The sequence below is a fragment of the Musca autumnalis genome, unplaced genomic scaffold, assembly GCF_047663935.1.
Source record: "Musca autumnalis isolate F117 unplaced genomic scaffold, ASM4766393v1 scaffold_5, whole genome shotgun sequence".
NCBI lineage: Eukaryota > Metazoa > Arthropoda > Insecta > Diptera > Muscidae > Musca > Musca autumnalis.
Window position 1 is genome coordinate 46,413,226 of NW_027412088.1, and position 16,656 is coordinate 46,429,881.

Sequence of the window (16,656 nt, forward strand, 5' to 3'; positions counted from 1 at the left end):
TTTGTTCCGATTTCTGAACGAATTCGACATCAGAATCGCATACTTGTGCAGAGTTTCGTTCCGAATTCGGAAAAAAATCGGAAAAAATTGTTAGCTGGGTAGTGCTATTAATACTTTTCGTACGTAAGTACGAATTTCAATAACTATCTCCAATTGTATACGAATTTCAATAACTATCTCCAATTGTAATTCCGAAATTCAGGATTTCACCTCTTTCATATCCAAATTGTACCAAATTTTGTATTTTTCGTAAACATAAGTACGAATCTCCAAAACCATCCTATCTCAATCATACAATTCAACAGCAATCTTAATTCAAAATTTCAGATTTCCAGCTTTATCCGTTCGATCAAATCCAAATTGTGCCAAATTTAGTACTTTTCGTACCCATAAGTACGAATTTCCGAAACTTCCTCAATAGTACGCTCCAACAATAATGTTAATTCCAAATTTCAGGATTCCAGCTCTGTCCCTTCACCCATATCTAAATTGAACCTACTTTAGTACCATTTAGTACTTTTCATACCCCTATGTACGAATTTCCAAAACTTTCTCAATCCTACACCAGCAAGGAAAAGATTATAGTCGGGCGGGGTCGACTATATGATACCCTACACCACTGTGAATATGTAAAATATATATAGGAGATATATATAAATTTGAACTGGTTTCTAAATAATATGGTACACTTATTGCTAGACAATATTCCTGCGCACATTCTAAATGTCATCAAAATTGGACAGATCGGGCGACAACATATATGGGAGCTGTAACCAAATCTGAACCGATTTCGATATAATTTGGCACACTTATTTTTAGACCAAATGCAGTCACACATTCCATATTTCATCAAAAACATTGACAAAGAAAAAAACGAAAAATTGGGAAATTATTAATCGATTATTGAGGTGCATCATTCTTAATGCTCAATTTAAAAATGTCCATTTTTTTTGGGATATTTTTAGTATAACGGTACTGCAAACGGAAAATTTTTGTTTAGCCTACAAAATTGTTTTTTGAATTGTTAAAAAATCACAACTCAATTCCAAGTTATTAACGTTTACATTTTTTTTTATTTTAGGTTGGATCATTTTCAGTGACAGTCACAGTATATAACGTGTTTGGTGCAGCAAATACGTGAAATCGGGCGAAAATATATATGTGAGCTATACCCAAATCTTAACCGATTTCGATATAATTTGGCATTATTATTTCTAGACCGAATTCAGTCACACATTCCAAATTTCATCAAAATGGGACGTTGCAGCAAATACCTCAAAATCGGCCGAAAATATATATGGGAGCTATATCCAAATCTGAACCGAATTTCACTAAAAGCAATAGCGTTCTTCCTATGGCTAAGAAAATTATATTCTCAAATTTTCAGCTGAATCGGACAAAAATGCGACCTGTACCTTGCGAACAAAAATACATGGACAGACGGACCGACGGACATGCATAAATCGACTCAGAAAGTTATTATATGTATATCCCCAAAAGGAACTATTGGTCTATTTCGTTTCCTTTTGTATGTTACATACAAATGCACAAACACATAATACCCCTAACCACAGTGTGGTTACAACAGAAATCTTAATTTCAAATTTCAGATTTCCAGCTCTATCCATTCGTCCAAATCAAAGTCGTTATAACTTTAGTTCTATTGTTCGACAATTGGGTACATTTCGTATACATATGTAAGTACGAGTTTCCAAAACTACCTCAATCAGTACACTGCACTCTACACTCCAACAAAATACATGTATTTCAAATTTGAAATACATGTATTTTGTTTTGAACACGCACACGCAACACACACACTAATTAAGGTTTTGCCTTGAATTCCAGATTTCAGGATTCAGCCTCTATTTTCAAAACTACCTCTATCCTATAATCCAGCAGAAATCTTAATTCCAGATTTCACGATTTCATCTCTATCCGTTCATCCAAATTCAAATTTTACCAAATTTAGTACCATTTAGTACACATTACTACCAAAACTATATCAATCCTACACTCCAACTGTAATCTTAATTCCAAATTTCAGGATTCCAGCTCCATCTGTTGACCAAAATCGAAGTTGCACTAAACTTAGTACCACTTAGTACTTTTCGTTCACATAAGTACGAATTTCCAAACCTATCTCAATCCTTTACTTCAAAGGTAATCCTAATTCCAGATTTCAGGATTTCATCTCTATCCGTTCACCCAAGTTCAAATTGTACCAAATTTAGTACCATTTAGTACTATTCGTACACATAAGTACGAATTTCCAAAATCTTTTCCTTATGTCAACACTACTTCCCAACTTTGATTCCCATACCATATTGCAATTTTCTAGCTATATTCGTTCAAAATATACAATTGGTATCAAATTAAGTAACTTTTAGTATTTTTCGTACACTTAGAGGTCTCAATCTAATCTCAATAAAAATTTTAATTAATTTCAACATAAACTTAGTACATTTTTTATCATTCATCCAGTGTATAAAAATTTTAATTAATTTCAACATAAACTTAGTACATTTTTTATCATTCATCCAGTGTTAATTACCTAATTAGTCGTAAAGTAAAACAAGTTTATCATTTCAAGAATATTTATTTCAAGTAAAACCCACAGTTAGCCTTTAGTATTTGTTTAACAATTGCGGTAGAAAGCCCAGCAATGGCTTATAAGTTCGCATTACAATTTCTCCTTGTGCTAACTTTTTTGCTTATTTTATCCCAGGCGGTAGAATGTTTGCCTCCCCCACCCTGTGTATGTTCCATACATGCCGGCTGCATATTGGGTATTCGAATGCCGTGTTATCGGATTTCTAGTTTTGAAGCATTTCTGGGGGTACCATATGCCCTGCCTCCTCTTGGTAATCTGCGATTTTCTGTAAGTTATGTCAATATGTTATATAATTTCCATAAATTGATGGAGTCGAGCCAATATATTCTTTGTATTTTTTGCAGCATCCCCAACCTCATGCTAAATGGCAAGGAATACTTGATGCTACCAGACCAAAACCGGACTGTATACAAAAGAATGTATTGATACCCAACTCTGAGGTGACAGGAGAGGAGGATTGTCTTTATATGAATATTTACAGACCACAGGTAATCTATGGATTTTTTTATAGAAACCCCCTCCTTCAAGCTACTTCTTATATTACAGCCCTCTTCCAACAATCCCAATCTCCTTCCCGTTATGGTTTACTTTCATGGTGGAGGATTTTATGCCGGTTCCCCCAATCCCCAAATTGTGGGTCCTGAATACTTTATGGATACACAAGGGGTGATCTTGGCTGTGCCCGCCTATCGCCTAGGGATCTTTGGATTTCTGTCAACAAATGACTCGGTTATAAGTGGAAATTTTGGTCTGAAAGATCAAACGCTGGCCCTCAAGTGGATACAACAAAATATCGAAGCATTTGGTGGTGATCCAAAGCGTGTAACAATATTTGGACAAAGTGCTGGTGGTATAGCCTCCCATCTACACATGCTGAGCAAACATTCAGAAGGCCTCTTTGAAAGTGTCATTGCCCAAAGTGGTACAGCAAGTGTAGCAGCCACACTACAAGAAGATCCTTTAAGTGTGGCTCGTGAAACTGCCTCGCATTTGAATATCCCCAATGCAGAGACCATAAGTTCCTCACAATTGCTCGAGAATTTTCGTCTAATTGATGCCCACGCAGTAATGGCAGCTGTTGACAAACTCAAATATTGGCACACCCATCGGGACACTGTCTTCTCAATTGTTGTGGAAAATCAACAATCTCCCGAAGCATTTCTTACCCAACATCCATTGGAAATTATGAGGAATGCTAATTATAATCCAACACGTTTTATGGCTGGTATTGTCCCGGAAGAAGGTGCCGTATTTTCTATTTCCATGTGGGAATTTGAAGAACTGCGTAACTCCCTTAATGAAGATTTTAACGCATTGTTAGAACGTTTAATTATATTTCCATTGAGATTTTCGCGTTCCGAAATCGATGAAGCTATGCAGAAGATAATTGAGGAATATTTCCATGGCCACAGTGTGCTAAACAAGGAGGGCATTTTGAATGTAAGTATGGAGAATCGATTTTTCAGTGAAGTCCCTTTGGAGGCAATGAAGTTATCACAGGGTCTTTTCGTAACAGATCCTTAGGTCATCTTAGAGAAAATTTTTACGTCTTGTTAGGGAACACATTTGGGACTTCTTATAAAAGTCGTTTCGATATTCTAATAGAAGACATATTGGGAGATCTTTAGGGTTTTTTTAGAATGTCATTTGATCTTCTTATAGAAAACCTTTGTTCTTCTTTTAAAAAACTATTCGGCACTCTAATGGAAGAAATTAAGTATTCTTATAGAAAACCTTTAGGTCTTCTTATAGAAACTCCCTAGAGTATACCCTTATATCTCCTCAGGAATTCTTTGACAATACCGTCTTCATATATAGTCTGTTCCAGAACTGCAAGAATCTACTAATTATTACTACTTTTTCCGATAACATAAAGGTAAAAATGTTATCGTAGTAAAAAATAGTAGCTTCTTGCAGGTTCTGGAACAGAGCAATAGATGATCTTTGGATAATCTTTAAGATGCCTTTATAGTGGACCATTCGGATTTCTTATAGAAGACCCTTACGCCTTCTTATACAAGATCGTTAGGTCTTCTTATAGAATATCCTTAAGTGTTCTTATACACGCCCCTTAAGGCCGGGGTACATAAGCAGCATCGCCTGGTTGCCTTCCTTCCCTGCTTCATTTCTGACATAACAAAAATAAAAGAATAAAGAAGGCCAAGACAATTTTGAACTAGGTTGCCCTTTTCTTTTTTATTCTTTTATCAGAAGCAAGCAAGGCAAGCAGGCGAGGTAGATTATGTACCCAGGGCTTTAGATCTCATCGAAGAACCATAAGTGTTCTTATAGAAAACCCTTATGTCTCCTTAGGAGTATAAGTATATAAGTATAAGTATAAGTATAAGTATAAGTATAAGTATAAGTATAAGTATAAGTATAAGTATAAGTATAAGTATAAGTATAAGTATAAGTATAAGTATAAGTATAAGTATAAGTATAAGTATAAGTATAAGTATAAGTATAAGTATAAGTATAAGTATAAGTATAAGTATAAGTATAAGTATAAGTATAAGTATAAGTATAAGTATAAGTATAAGTATAAGTATAAGTATAAGTATAAGTATAAGTATAAGTATAAGTATAAGTATAAGTATAAGTATAAGTATAAGTATAAGTATAAGTATAAGTATAAGTATAAGTATAAGTATAAGTATAAGTATAAGTATAAGTATAAGTATAAGTATAAGTATAAGTATAAGTATAAGTATAAGTATAAGTATAAGTATAAGTATAAGTATAAGTATAAGTATAAGTATAAGTATAAGTATAAGTATAAGTATAAGTATAAGTATAAGTATAAGTATAAGTATAAGTATAAGTATAAGTATAAGTATAAGTATAAGTATAAGTATAAGTATAAGTATAAGTATAAGTATAAGTATAAGTATAAGTATAAGTATAAGTATAAGTATAAGTATAAGTATAAGTATAAGTATAAGTATAAGTATAAGTATAAGTATAAGTATAAGTATAAGTATAAGTATAAGTATAAGTATAAGTATAAGTATAAGTATAAGTATAAGTATAAGTATAAGTATAAGTATAAGTATAAGTATAAGTATAAGTATAAGTATAAGTATAAGTATAAGTATAAGTATAAGTATAAGTATAAGTATAAGTATAAGTATAAGTATAAGTATAAGTATAAGTATAAGTATAAGTATAAGTATAAGTATAAGTATAAGTATAAGTATAAGTATAAGTATAAGTATAAGTATAAGTATAAGTATAAGTATAAGTATAAGTATAAGTATAAGTATAAGTATAAGTATAAGTATAAGTATAAGTATAAGTATAAGTATAAGTATAAGTATAAGTATAAGTATAAGTATAAGTATAAGTATAAGTATAAGTATAAGTATAAGTATAAGTATAAGTATAAGTATAAGTATAAGTATAAGTATAAGTATAAGTATAAGTATAAGTATAAGTATAAGTATAAGTATAAGTATAAGTATAAGTATAAGTATAAGTATAAGTATAAGTATAAGTATAAGTATAAGTATAAGTATAAGTATAAGTATAAGTATAAGTATAAGTATAAGTATAAGTATAAGTATAAGTATAAGTATAAGTATAAGTATAAGTATAAGTATAAGTATAAGTATAAGTATAAGTATAAGTATAAGTATAAGTATAAGTATAAGTATAAGTATAAGTATAAGTATAAGTATAAGTATAAGTATAAGTATAAGTATAAGTATAAGTATAAGTATAAGTATAAGTATAAGTATAAGTATAAGTATAAGTATAAGTATAAGTATAAGTATAAGTATAAGTATAAGTATAAGTATAAGTATAAGTATAAGTATAAGTATAAGTATAAGTATAAGTATAAGTATAAGTATAAGTATAAGTATAAGTATAAGTATAAGTATAAGTCAACCCTCGCATGGCCTCCCTGATTACAAAGACAACCATGGGACAAAAAAAAAACGTAACTACACATCGAGCTGAGATAACGAATTTCAAGTTAGGACATAGTGAAGAATGAATAACATCAACCAAGATAAAGAAATTGAGGAATGCAGTACGCAAGCTAACCCATTTAAACCAAGCTGCATAATGAAGAGAATCCCACCTAAAACGTTGGCTACACCAATACGCCTGACATTCCAAACTGGAAGCAATCAGGTATTCCAAATTGGCAACAATAAGGCCAATGAAATGATGGATGATGAGGCGCATATTGCTCGCCTAAAATTGGAGGAGGAACAAGCATTTGTTAAACTCGGAAATAAGTTGAGTGCGATGAACTTTATCGTAAGCGAGGCAAAAAATATACATAAAACTATACGTGATAATCTCATGCAAGCAGTGGCCTTATATCAGCAATTGAGAGAAAATCGAGAAGCGCTAGCCTTGAGCAAAGTTACAGGTGGTCAAGAAGAAATCCAAATGGAAAACAAAGAAGTTCAAACAGAATACGAACTAACTCTGAGAAATAGCCAGAAAAGAACTGCCTCAATTTCTCCCGAAAAGAGCAAAATTAATAAGAAAGTGCGTACAGCGGAACCGAAGAAGGCAGAAGAGGAACGTTTTAATACCCAACCGTGGTCCCTTGTTGAAAGGAAAAAGTTTTCTAATAAAAGAAGAGCCGAAACCAAGTCTGTTAGAGCAAAAGGCGAGTCTCTCACGATCCATAGTGATAATTCTTCATATGCAGAAATAGTGAGTAAGATGAAAACCTGCATCTAGTTGGACGAAATTGGAGTGGGAATAAAAAAGATCCGTCAAACCAAGGACGGAAATGTCCACATAGAAATGGGAACAAGAGATGGAAGTGCAAAGAAATTAGAAGAGGTTATTAAAACATCATTTGGCGAAGAGATTAAAACTCAAACTCATGTCGAAAAATTCCTCATAGACATCAGAGATATTGAGGAAACTACAACCAAAGAAGAAATCGTGAACAGCATCCTAAAGTTTTCGAATGAAACCAATGCGGAAAATATTAAAGTTCGAAACATCCGAATGTTCTACGGGGGGACCAAACAAGCACTAGTCGAGGCCCCTGCGAATGTAGCCACAAAGATTTTAAAGTAGAGAAAGATTAGAATCGGTTTAGTCGGATGCCGAATCAGAAGGAAAATATTTGGCAATCACTGCTATAGATGCCTGGAGAAAGGCCACATCGCCCGGCTCTGCAAAGGCGTAGATAGAAGTAAAATGTGTAGGCTATGTGGTATCGATGGTATTAGTATTAGTATTAGTATTAGTATTAGTATTAGTATTAGTATTAGTATTAGTATTAGTATTAGTATTAGTATTAGTATTAGTATTAGTATTAGTATTAGTATTAGTATTAGTATTAGTATTAGTATTAGTATTAGTATTAGTATTAGTATTAGTATTAGTATTAGTATTAGTATTAGTATTAGTATTAGTATTAGTATTAGTATTAGTATTAGTATTAGTATTAGTATTAGTATTAGTATTAGTATTAGTATTAGTATTAGTATTAGTATTAGTATTAGTATTAGTATTAGTATTAGTATTAGTATTAGTATTAGTATTAGTATTAGTATTAGTATTAGTATTAGTATTAGTATTAGTATTAGTATTAGTATTAGTATTAGTATTAGTATTAGTATTAGTATTAGTATTAGTATTAGTATTAGTATTAGTATTAGTATTAGTATTAGTATTAGTATTAGTATTAGTATTAGTATTAGTATTAGTATTAGTATTAGTATTAGTATTAGTATTAGTATTAGTATTAGTATTAGTATTAGTATTAGTATTAGTATTAGTATTAGTATTAGTATTAGTATTAGTATTAGTATTAGTATTAGTATTAGTATTAGTATTAGTATTAGTATTAGTATTAGTATTAGTATTAGTATTAGTATTAGTATTAGTATTAGTATTAGTATTAGTATTAGTATTAGTATTAGTATTAGTATTAGTATTAGTATTAGTATTAGTATTAGTATTAGTATTAGTATTAGTATTAGTATTAGTATTAGTATTAGTATTAGTATTAGTATTAGTATTAGTATTAGTATTAGTATTAGTATTAGTATTAGTATTAGTATTAGTATTAGTATTAGTATTAGTATTAGTATTAGTATTAGTATTAGTATTAGTATTAGTATTAGTATTAGTATTAGTATTAGTATTAGTATTAGTATTAGTATTAGTATTAGTATTAGTATTAGTATTAGTATTAGTATTAGTATTAGTATTAGTATTAGTATTAGTATTAGTATTAGTATTAGTATTAGTATTAGTATTAGTATTAGTATTAGTATTAGTATTAGTATTAGTATTAGTATTAGTATTAGTATTAGTATTAGTATTAGTATTAGTATTAGTATTAGTATTAGTATTAGTATTAGTATTAGTATTAGTATTAGTATTAGTATTAGTATTAGTATTAGTATTAGTATTAGTATTAGTATTAGTATTAGTATTAGTATTAGTATTAGTATTAGTATTAGTATTAGTATTAGTATTAGTATTAGTATTAGTATTAGTATTAGTATTAGTATTAGTATTAGTATTAGTATTAGTATTAGTATTAGTATTAGTATTAGTATTAGTATTAGTATTAGTATTAGTATTAGTATTAGTATTAGTATTAGTATTAGTATTAGTATTAGTATTAGTATTAGTATTAGTATTAGTATTAGTATTAGTATTAGTATTAGTATTAGTATTAGTATTAGTATTAGTATTAGTATTAGTATTAGTATTAGTATTAGTATTAGTATTAGTATTAGTATTAGTATTAGTATTAGTATTAGTATTAGTATTAGTATTAGTATTAGTATTAGTATTAGTATTAGTATTAGTATTAGTATTAGTATTAGTATTAGTATTAGTATTAGTATTAGTATTAGTACTATTACCCGAAGTGAAACCAAATTTCGCAACAGAGGCGATTGGATTAGAAAAGAAACGTGACCGTACCAACCCCAGTGACCCCAAAGTCAGGGAACTGAGACTGGAAGTTAACAGGTTGGTCGGTGAGCATAAGCGGAACGAGTGCCTAATTCATCTGAATAGTATGTAAAATTGGAACCAGAGTAAGTGAACTGTGGGCAACGGGTAATCCACTCTCGAACACTGAAAACAACGAAGATAGGACTTCGCTTACGTTTGATCCGAAGAGCTGCGCAAGTTATTCAGCCCAATCATGAATATCAACTTCCCGTGAGTTATTTCACTTTTTCATTTAAGTTGCAAAGGCAGAAAGACAAACCGCACGGGGAGTTTACATTCGTGATCAGGCTGATTTTAATCAACAGTTTGTCGGAGCACCCCTGAAGTGACGAAGGGCGAAGAGAAGAGACGATAAACCACCACAATTTCCAATGGATTTATCAGAAACGCTAAATCATCCAAAACGTTGGGCCCTCATGGAGTCCGAAGGTAATGCGGAAACAACTGGATTATCTGGGAGTCGAATATCTAAAGTTCTCAACTTATCTCCAGCCACCCACTTCTTTCCCGAAGTCTGCAAAATAGATAGATTGGTGCCGCTACTGAAGCCAGGCTTTCGTTATTGTCGCCCGTAGCTCAAGGGCCTTGAGGCTTTAATCCTCCCTCAGCGTCAAAAATTGCTATCCAGTTGCTGATCATCAACATGGGTTCCGTGACAGCCCCGAACGACAACAGCGCTGCACGCCATCTCCACACATATTGGTCAAGGACTCAACCTGAGTAAACCGTGCGATAGAACACTGATTGTGCCGCCGTCATATCAAAAGTCAAAGGACATCGATCAGACTACCTTCCGGCCACGTTTGAAACGTTGGATAATCAATTATATGTGCCAGCGCCAGTCGTACTTGAAATTCAGGAACAAGAAATCCAAGCCCCGTAGAGTGAAACTGAGAGAGTTCTCCCAAGGGGGGGTTATATCTCCGGAACTGTTAAACCTCTACTTCTGCTGTATTCCACCCGATGTAGGAACAAGGTCCTGAAGCCCCTAAATGGAGCACTAGGGGTGCAGATAAATACAGCTTTTTGACCACATATAACGCCTTATGTCGGTCTGTGATAAACTACGCGGCAGTAGTGTGGTTTGCGAATATAAATGCAACGCAGTGGAAAAATATTCAAACCTTTTAGAAGGCAGCCCTCATCTCAGCTCATTAAAGGCCAATAGGTTATCTCACTGAAGACCACTAGATTATCTTATAGATGGCAAAATCTTTTTTTCATTTCATTACTTTCTTTAACTAAATTATTTACTTTCAGTTATTTTCCGATCGTGTCTTCTTGCATTCGTTTTATCAAGACACTAAAATGTTTGCCCATACCATTGATACTGAGAAATTTCCTCTGCTATTGTATGTTTTCAACTACAAGGGACCACATAGTTATGCCTCACTGTACTCCGGTGGTTTAAAGGATTTAAAATATGGTGTGGTGCATGCAGACGAACTTCTATATTTGTTTCGATCGCCAGAGTTCTTTTCTGACTTTCCCATTAATTCCATAGATGCCAAAGTAAGTCAAGATTTTGTGCAGTATTTTGTGGATTTTGCCACTAACCGGTAAGTATAAACAAAATTTATATCATGACGGTACATTAATATTGATATTTAATTTATTTGCAGAAATTCTGTTTCTATACCCAAATGCAACAAAGAAAATTATCCATTGGATTCATTCGATACAATCTGCAATTATACATATTTCCATAATGAGTCGAATAATTCGTATTCGATTACCGCTAGGAATTATTTCAATGTTAGTCGATTGCGTGTTTTAAATGAGATTTTTCAATATTAAAATAGAAAAACGAATAAAAGTGTTGTCTATACTTCCTAAAAAATGCAATATTCAACATATTCATTAACCCATAAATAAATAACACATATCTATAAAAAAATTAAAAAAATTTTACAAAAATCTTTTTATTTTTTTCATAAAAAAATTGATATAAAAAATATGTTGATATTTTATATACAAATTACTTATAAATGAAATCTTTATGATTCACACTCACATACAATATCTAATAATACATAAATGGAATATGTAACACAAACTGTCATGGAAAGATTTGTCTAAAAAAGCTATTGTCCATAAATGGAATGTTTCATTTTTGGAAGTACATGTTCACCCACTCACTCATCTTTGTGTCTTCTTCGAATTTATTGCAGCAACAGTTTTCCCCTCTTTATTTAGCCTTCTTAGATTTGTTGGATTTTTTAACTGTTGCTGGTGCTTGGTTTTTTGAGGCCTTCTTACATTTGATTAATAAAGCAACTAAAATAACCAGTGTGACAACACCGACAACAATAAAAACAATTTGTTGACTATCACCCATAGATTTCAATTGATCGGTGATGAAGTTGTTCCTACATGAACAAGGACAAAGAGAGAATGTTAAAATAGTATGTAGCCGATGTTTGTATAGATATGACTTACATGTTGTTAACTTCTGGAGGTACTACTTCAGGATTTGTTTGTTTGGCATAGTCCTTGGTGGCAAAATCAATGAACTGTTGGGCCGTGTAGAGTTTGGATTTGTAACGATAAACTTTACCTTGACGTAATCTAAAATAAAACATAATTTATTATTAAATAATGAAAACTTATTCGAATTATTTTTGTATTTTTTAATATTAATTTTTTAATTTAATTATCTGGTTTATATTTCTGAAGTAAATCGTGCTTCTATAGACCCTTTCTGTAATAAAGGGTCTGTCTTTAGACGCTTTCTGAAAGAAAGCTTCTTTAGACACTTTCTGAAAGGGCGCTTTTATATACCCTTTCTGATAGAAAGGGTGCTTCTAAAGACCCTTTCTTATAGAAAGGGTGCTTCTATAGAACCTTTCTTATAGAAAGGGGTGCTTCTATAGAACTGTTCTGAAGGAAAGAGTGCTTCTTTAGGCGCTATCTGAAAGGAAGAATGGTTCCATTCACAATTTCTGAAAGAAAGGGTGCTTCTATAGACCCTTTCGAAAACAAATGGTGTTTCTATATACCATATCTGAAACAAAGGTTGCTTCTCTCTGTAATAAAGTGTACTTCTATAGACCATTTCTGATAAAAAGGGTACATCTTTAGACCCTTTCTGAAATAAAGGGTGCTTCCGTGGAAAGAGTGCAAGCTTTGAGCCTTTCTGAGATAAAGAGTGCTTCCGTGGAAAGGGTCCATGCATTGACACTTTCTGAAAGAAAGAGTGATTCTCTAGACACTGTCTGAAAGAGTTCTTCTTTAAACACTTTCTGAAAGAAAGAGTGCTTTTTTAGACACTTTCTAAAAGAAGGGGTGCTTCTATTGACCATTTCTGAAAGAATGGATGCTTCTTTAGACAATTTCAAAAAGAAAGAGTGCTTCTTTATACGCTTTCTGGAGGAAATAGTGCTTCTTTAGACACTTTCTGAAAGAAAGAATGACCTTTAGGCACTCTCTGAAAGAACGAGTGTACGATTTGTACAAGAAAGCCTGCTTATATAGAAGTTTTCTGAAACAAAGCGTGCTTCTATAGAACCTTTCTGAAACAAAGCGTGCTTCTATATACCCTTTCTGAAACAAAGCGTGCTTCTATAGAACCTTTATGAAAGAGTGCTTATATAGATCCTTTCCGAAAGGAAGTCTGCTCCTATAGACGCTTTGTGAAACAAGGGGTGCTCCTATAGAATCTTTTTGAAGGAAACAGTGCATCTATAGACCATATCTGAAACAAAGGGTGCTCCTGTAAACCCTTTCTGAAAAAAGAGTGCTTCTAAAGAAACGTTCTAAAAGAAAGGGTGCTTCTATAGACCCTTTCTGAAAGGAAGTCTGCTTCTGTAGACGCTTTGTAAAAGAAAGTATAAGTCTGCTTTTATAGACGCTTTGTGAAACAAAGGGTACTTCTATAGAACTATTTTGAAGTAAACAATGCTTCTGTAGACCCTTTATGAAAGAAAGAGTAATTCTATAAACCCTTTCTGAAAGTTATGGTGCTTCTAAAGAACCTTTCTGAAAGAGAGACTGCTTTTAAAGAACCTTTCTGAAAGAAAGACTGCTTCTATAGTCTATTTTTGAATAAAAGAAAGACTGCTAGAACATTTCTGAAAGAAAGGCTGCTTCTATAGACCCTTTCAATAGACTCTTTCTGAAAGAAATAGTTCTTCTATAGTTCCTGGCATATGTATATATGTGCTATGTACTTACAATATAAATTCAGGTGACTCTGTAACGCCAAAACGTTTGGCAGTTGAAATACCAGCTTCCAAGCGATTGATGCGAGCAACATTTAGGCGATGTTTAAGATGAGCTCCAACAGCTTCCCACGTAGCATGTAAACGTAAGCAAAATACACAATCTGCCGAGTAGCTAAAAAGAAACAAACAAACAAAAAAAGAACATTAAACCAAGCACCATATCCATTAGTCACACGCACACACATCTATGCACCCATGACCATATGTATGTATGATGCATCTAATACTTTCATTCATAAGCACAACTTACAAAAATACAAGCCAATCCCCTGTTGTGGCACCTGTTGATGCTTGGGTCAAATGTTCAAAATTATCATCGGCCAATTCCTTTACAGCTGGTTCTGGGTTTTCACTAAACATACGAACAATATCCTCAGCATTATTTTCCCCATAATAGAGTAGAGGAACGCCACGTCTAAAGTAGATTAAGGCTGGCTCCTTTGTTGGATCATATAAATTGACCATGTGACTATTGACAGCCTTTACCACAACAGCTCCAACATTTTCTTTCAATTCTTTTTCAACATTTTCCAATGTCAATTCCAATTCATCGCATTTAGGGCATGCATTTTTGGCTATATGAAAAAGACAATAACAAATACATACACAATTTTAAATAAATCTTTAAAGGTCACTTCGGTTGGTTGTTTTTTGTTGACTTACTAAACAAAACGATGACGTTATCTTCTCCGGTAAGCATATGGATTAGATCTGTATCATCAACCTGTTCAATAACTGCTCCACTGACAATGGTCAGTAGGAATAGAGGCAATAACTTGCCAAGTAGGGCAAACATTTTTACGAGATGTTAATGGACGGATATAGTTAAACACGAATAAATAACGGTAAACGGATATATTCGTCGTACCGGCCAAAGAACAAACAACAAATGCGCCAATAGTTCCAGAAGTTAGATTTGTTCAATTGAGAGATTCATTGAAAAAACGTATGAACTAGTTCAGCAGTTTTAGTTCACAAAAATAATAGCTCAGTGCCTATTCCTTTCTAATGGTCCGTTGTGAGTCGCGTCGCGCGTTATATACAACAACCACATAAAAAATGTGTAAGTGATGCCACATGATATTTGTACACAAATTTCACCGATTTTTGTCGGTATTACCGAAAATCATCAGCCAGTTACCGACGAAAAAACAGTCATTAATACTATGTTTACATTTACGAAATCCACTCGATTTCAACTGTCAATTCCATTGCTCAAACGTCAAATGAAATCCAGTCGATTTCAGATGAGTTTTCATTTGACGTATAGGCAAAGGAATTCACACTTGAAATCAAGTGGATTTAGTAAATGTAAACATAGTATTAGACTACCAATATAAAGGCCTGGATACAAAGCAGCCTCGTCGCCTGGTTTTCTTGCCTTGCTTCATTTCTGACATAATAAAAATAAAGGCCTCTGCACTTACGGTGAGTTGAGCGTCGCGTTACAACAACCACATGAAAACTTCAAGAACAAACTTGGCATCACTTACACATTTTTCATGTGGTTCTTCGTGGTATGCAAATGTTAGCGCTACGCAGTAGAAGAATATTCAAACGTGCCCTCATGACACTATTATAGACGGAGACGAAGATTTTACCCTCGCATCAGCACAACAAAATGTTGTCGATGCAGTACCTTATTGGGTGTTATCGCCGTGAGCATCATTGCCACGACATAGTGGGCAGGCTTCCCTCGCCCAGGCATGATCTGGAAAAAAAACGAACCTATCAGGCAGACTTGAATAGCATTCATACTGATGTAGTTGAGCAGGCTGCACAATGCTACAGTGTGTATTCCGTATTCGGAGGCGACCACCACCCACCCATTACTGCAGTAGAACACCAACTATCAAGATAAAACTAGTGGCTTTAGCGGACGATGCAGTCGACTCAATTAGTATCGGGCTCGAATTGATGCCACGATATCCAACACATGCCCGGCATGTGAATTGGGACCACATGTCACGCTGCATTTGTTTAGCTCACTCACCACTGTCTCCTGATTCTTTATGGGCGCAACCAGTCCATGTTGCAGAATATTTGAGTCTGAATACAGAGGAATCAGCACCAGATAACTGAAATATGTAGATATTTGCGATGCTAGCAGATCCCCATAAAAAATACATACATACATATGTATTTGTCTTTCTTTATAACGTTCCATTTATTTTTGTAATCATTTTATGAAATTTGAAATTTGGGTTGATTTTCTATGGGTTTTTCGAACCTGTAGTGGAATTCTGTAACTCATTTTTTGACTTACCGACAAAAATCGGTGAAATTAAAATGCTTATAATTTCGGTAATTAACGAAACTTTTTGGTAAGTTAACAATTAAAATAAGGCCGTCGCTAAGTCCTACCGATAGCAACAGTGTTGTCAACCTTTAGTGATACTTTTCATTCATAATTTTTCGTTTTTATTTTACCGATTTTTGTCGGTAACTCAAAAAATGTGTTACAGAATTCCACTACTGTTCTAGCTTCCTTATTCTACCATGGTTAATCCTACAGACCGATTCCGCTTTTGACACTCGTAGCAAAGAACTCTGAGACATTAGTTCTCCCTAGCACAGCACGACAACAGTGCTGCTCGCCATCTCTGTACACATATTAGTCTAGGGCTCAACCAGAACAAACCGTGCGATAGAACAGTGATGGTGGAGCTTGACTTATCAAAAGCCTTTAATACTGTGAAGCACTCCACGCTGTTTGTGGACACCGAGCAGAAAACCCTCCGGTCAAGTTTGAAACGTCGGATAATCAATTAAGCTGAAAACACATCCAACGTTTGAGTAAAGTTTTGTGCCTCTTCTGGTAGATGAATAAAAGGCAAAGTGCTGCCAAATTTAAAATTTTTCTTTATT

The 16,656-nt window shown here is 33.2% G+C and overlaps 2 protein-coding genes across 2 annotated transcripts; one reads left to right on the forward strand and one right to left on the reverse strand.

Annotated features, from left to right (window-relative positions):
• The first annotated feature begins 1,563 nt into the window (after positions 1-1,563).
• LOC141387725 (juvenile hormone esterase-like) lies at positions 1,564-11,378 on the forward strand. The gene is made up of 6 exons (XM_073957822.1): positions 1,564-1,697; positions 2,729-2,881; positions 2,959-3,102; positions 3,161-4,054; positions 10,826-11,124; positions 11,188-11,378. The coding sequence occupies exons 2-6, from the start codon at positions 2,798-2,800 to the stop codon at positions 11,360-11,362; spliced, it is 1,596 nt and encodes a 531-aa protein (XP_073813923.1). The 5' UTR covers positions 1,564-1,697; positions 2,729-2,797; the 3' UTR covers positions 11,363-11,378.
• Positions 11,379-11,454: 76 nt separating this feature from the next.
• Positions 11,455-14,748, reverse strand: LOC141387640 (uncharacterized). Its single transcript, XM_073957589.1, has 5 exons — positions 14,452-14,748; positions 14,039-14,363; positions 13,739-13,900; positions 12,005-12,133; positions 11,455-11,934 (listed from the first exon to the last, which is right to left on the reverse strand). Exons 1-5 carry the CDS (start codon positions 14,582-14,584, stop codon positions 11,754-11,756), a joined length of 930 nt encoding a protein of 309 aa, XP_073813690.1. The 5' UTR covers positions 14,585-14,748; the 3' UTR covers positions 11,455-11,753.
• Between the last annotated feature and the right edge of the window lie 1,908 nt (positions 14,749-16,656).

Coding starts and splice junctions, on each gene's coding strand:
- LOC141387640 (XM_073957589.1), bottom strand. CDS start 14,584: ATGTTTGCCCTACTTGGCAAGTTATTGCCTCTATTCCTACTGACCATT. Junction 12,134..13,738: donor GAGTCACCTGAATTTATATT/GTAAGTACATAG, acceptor GTTTTATTTTAG/ATTACGTCAAGGTAAAGTTT. Junction 11,935..12,004: donor CCTCCAGAAGTTAACAACAT/GTAAGTCATATC, acceptor TTGTTCATGTAG/GAACAACTTCATCACCGATC.
- LOC141387725 (XM_073957822.1), top strand. CDS start 2,798: ATGCCGTGTTATCGGATTTCTAGTTTTGAAGCATTTCTGGGGGTACCA. Junction 2,882..2,958: donor TTGGTAATCTGCGATTTTCT/GTAAGTTATGTC, acceptor TATTTTTTGCAG/CATCCCCAACCTCATGCTAA. Junction 3,103..3,160: donor TGAATATTTACAGACCACAG/GTAATCTATGGA, acceptor CTTATATTACAG/CCCTCTTCCAACAATCCCAA.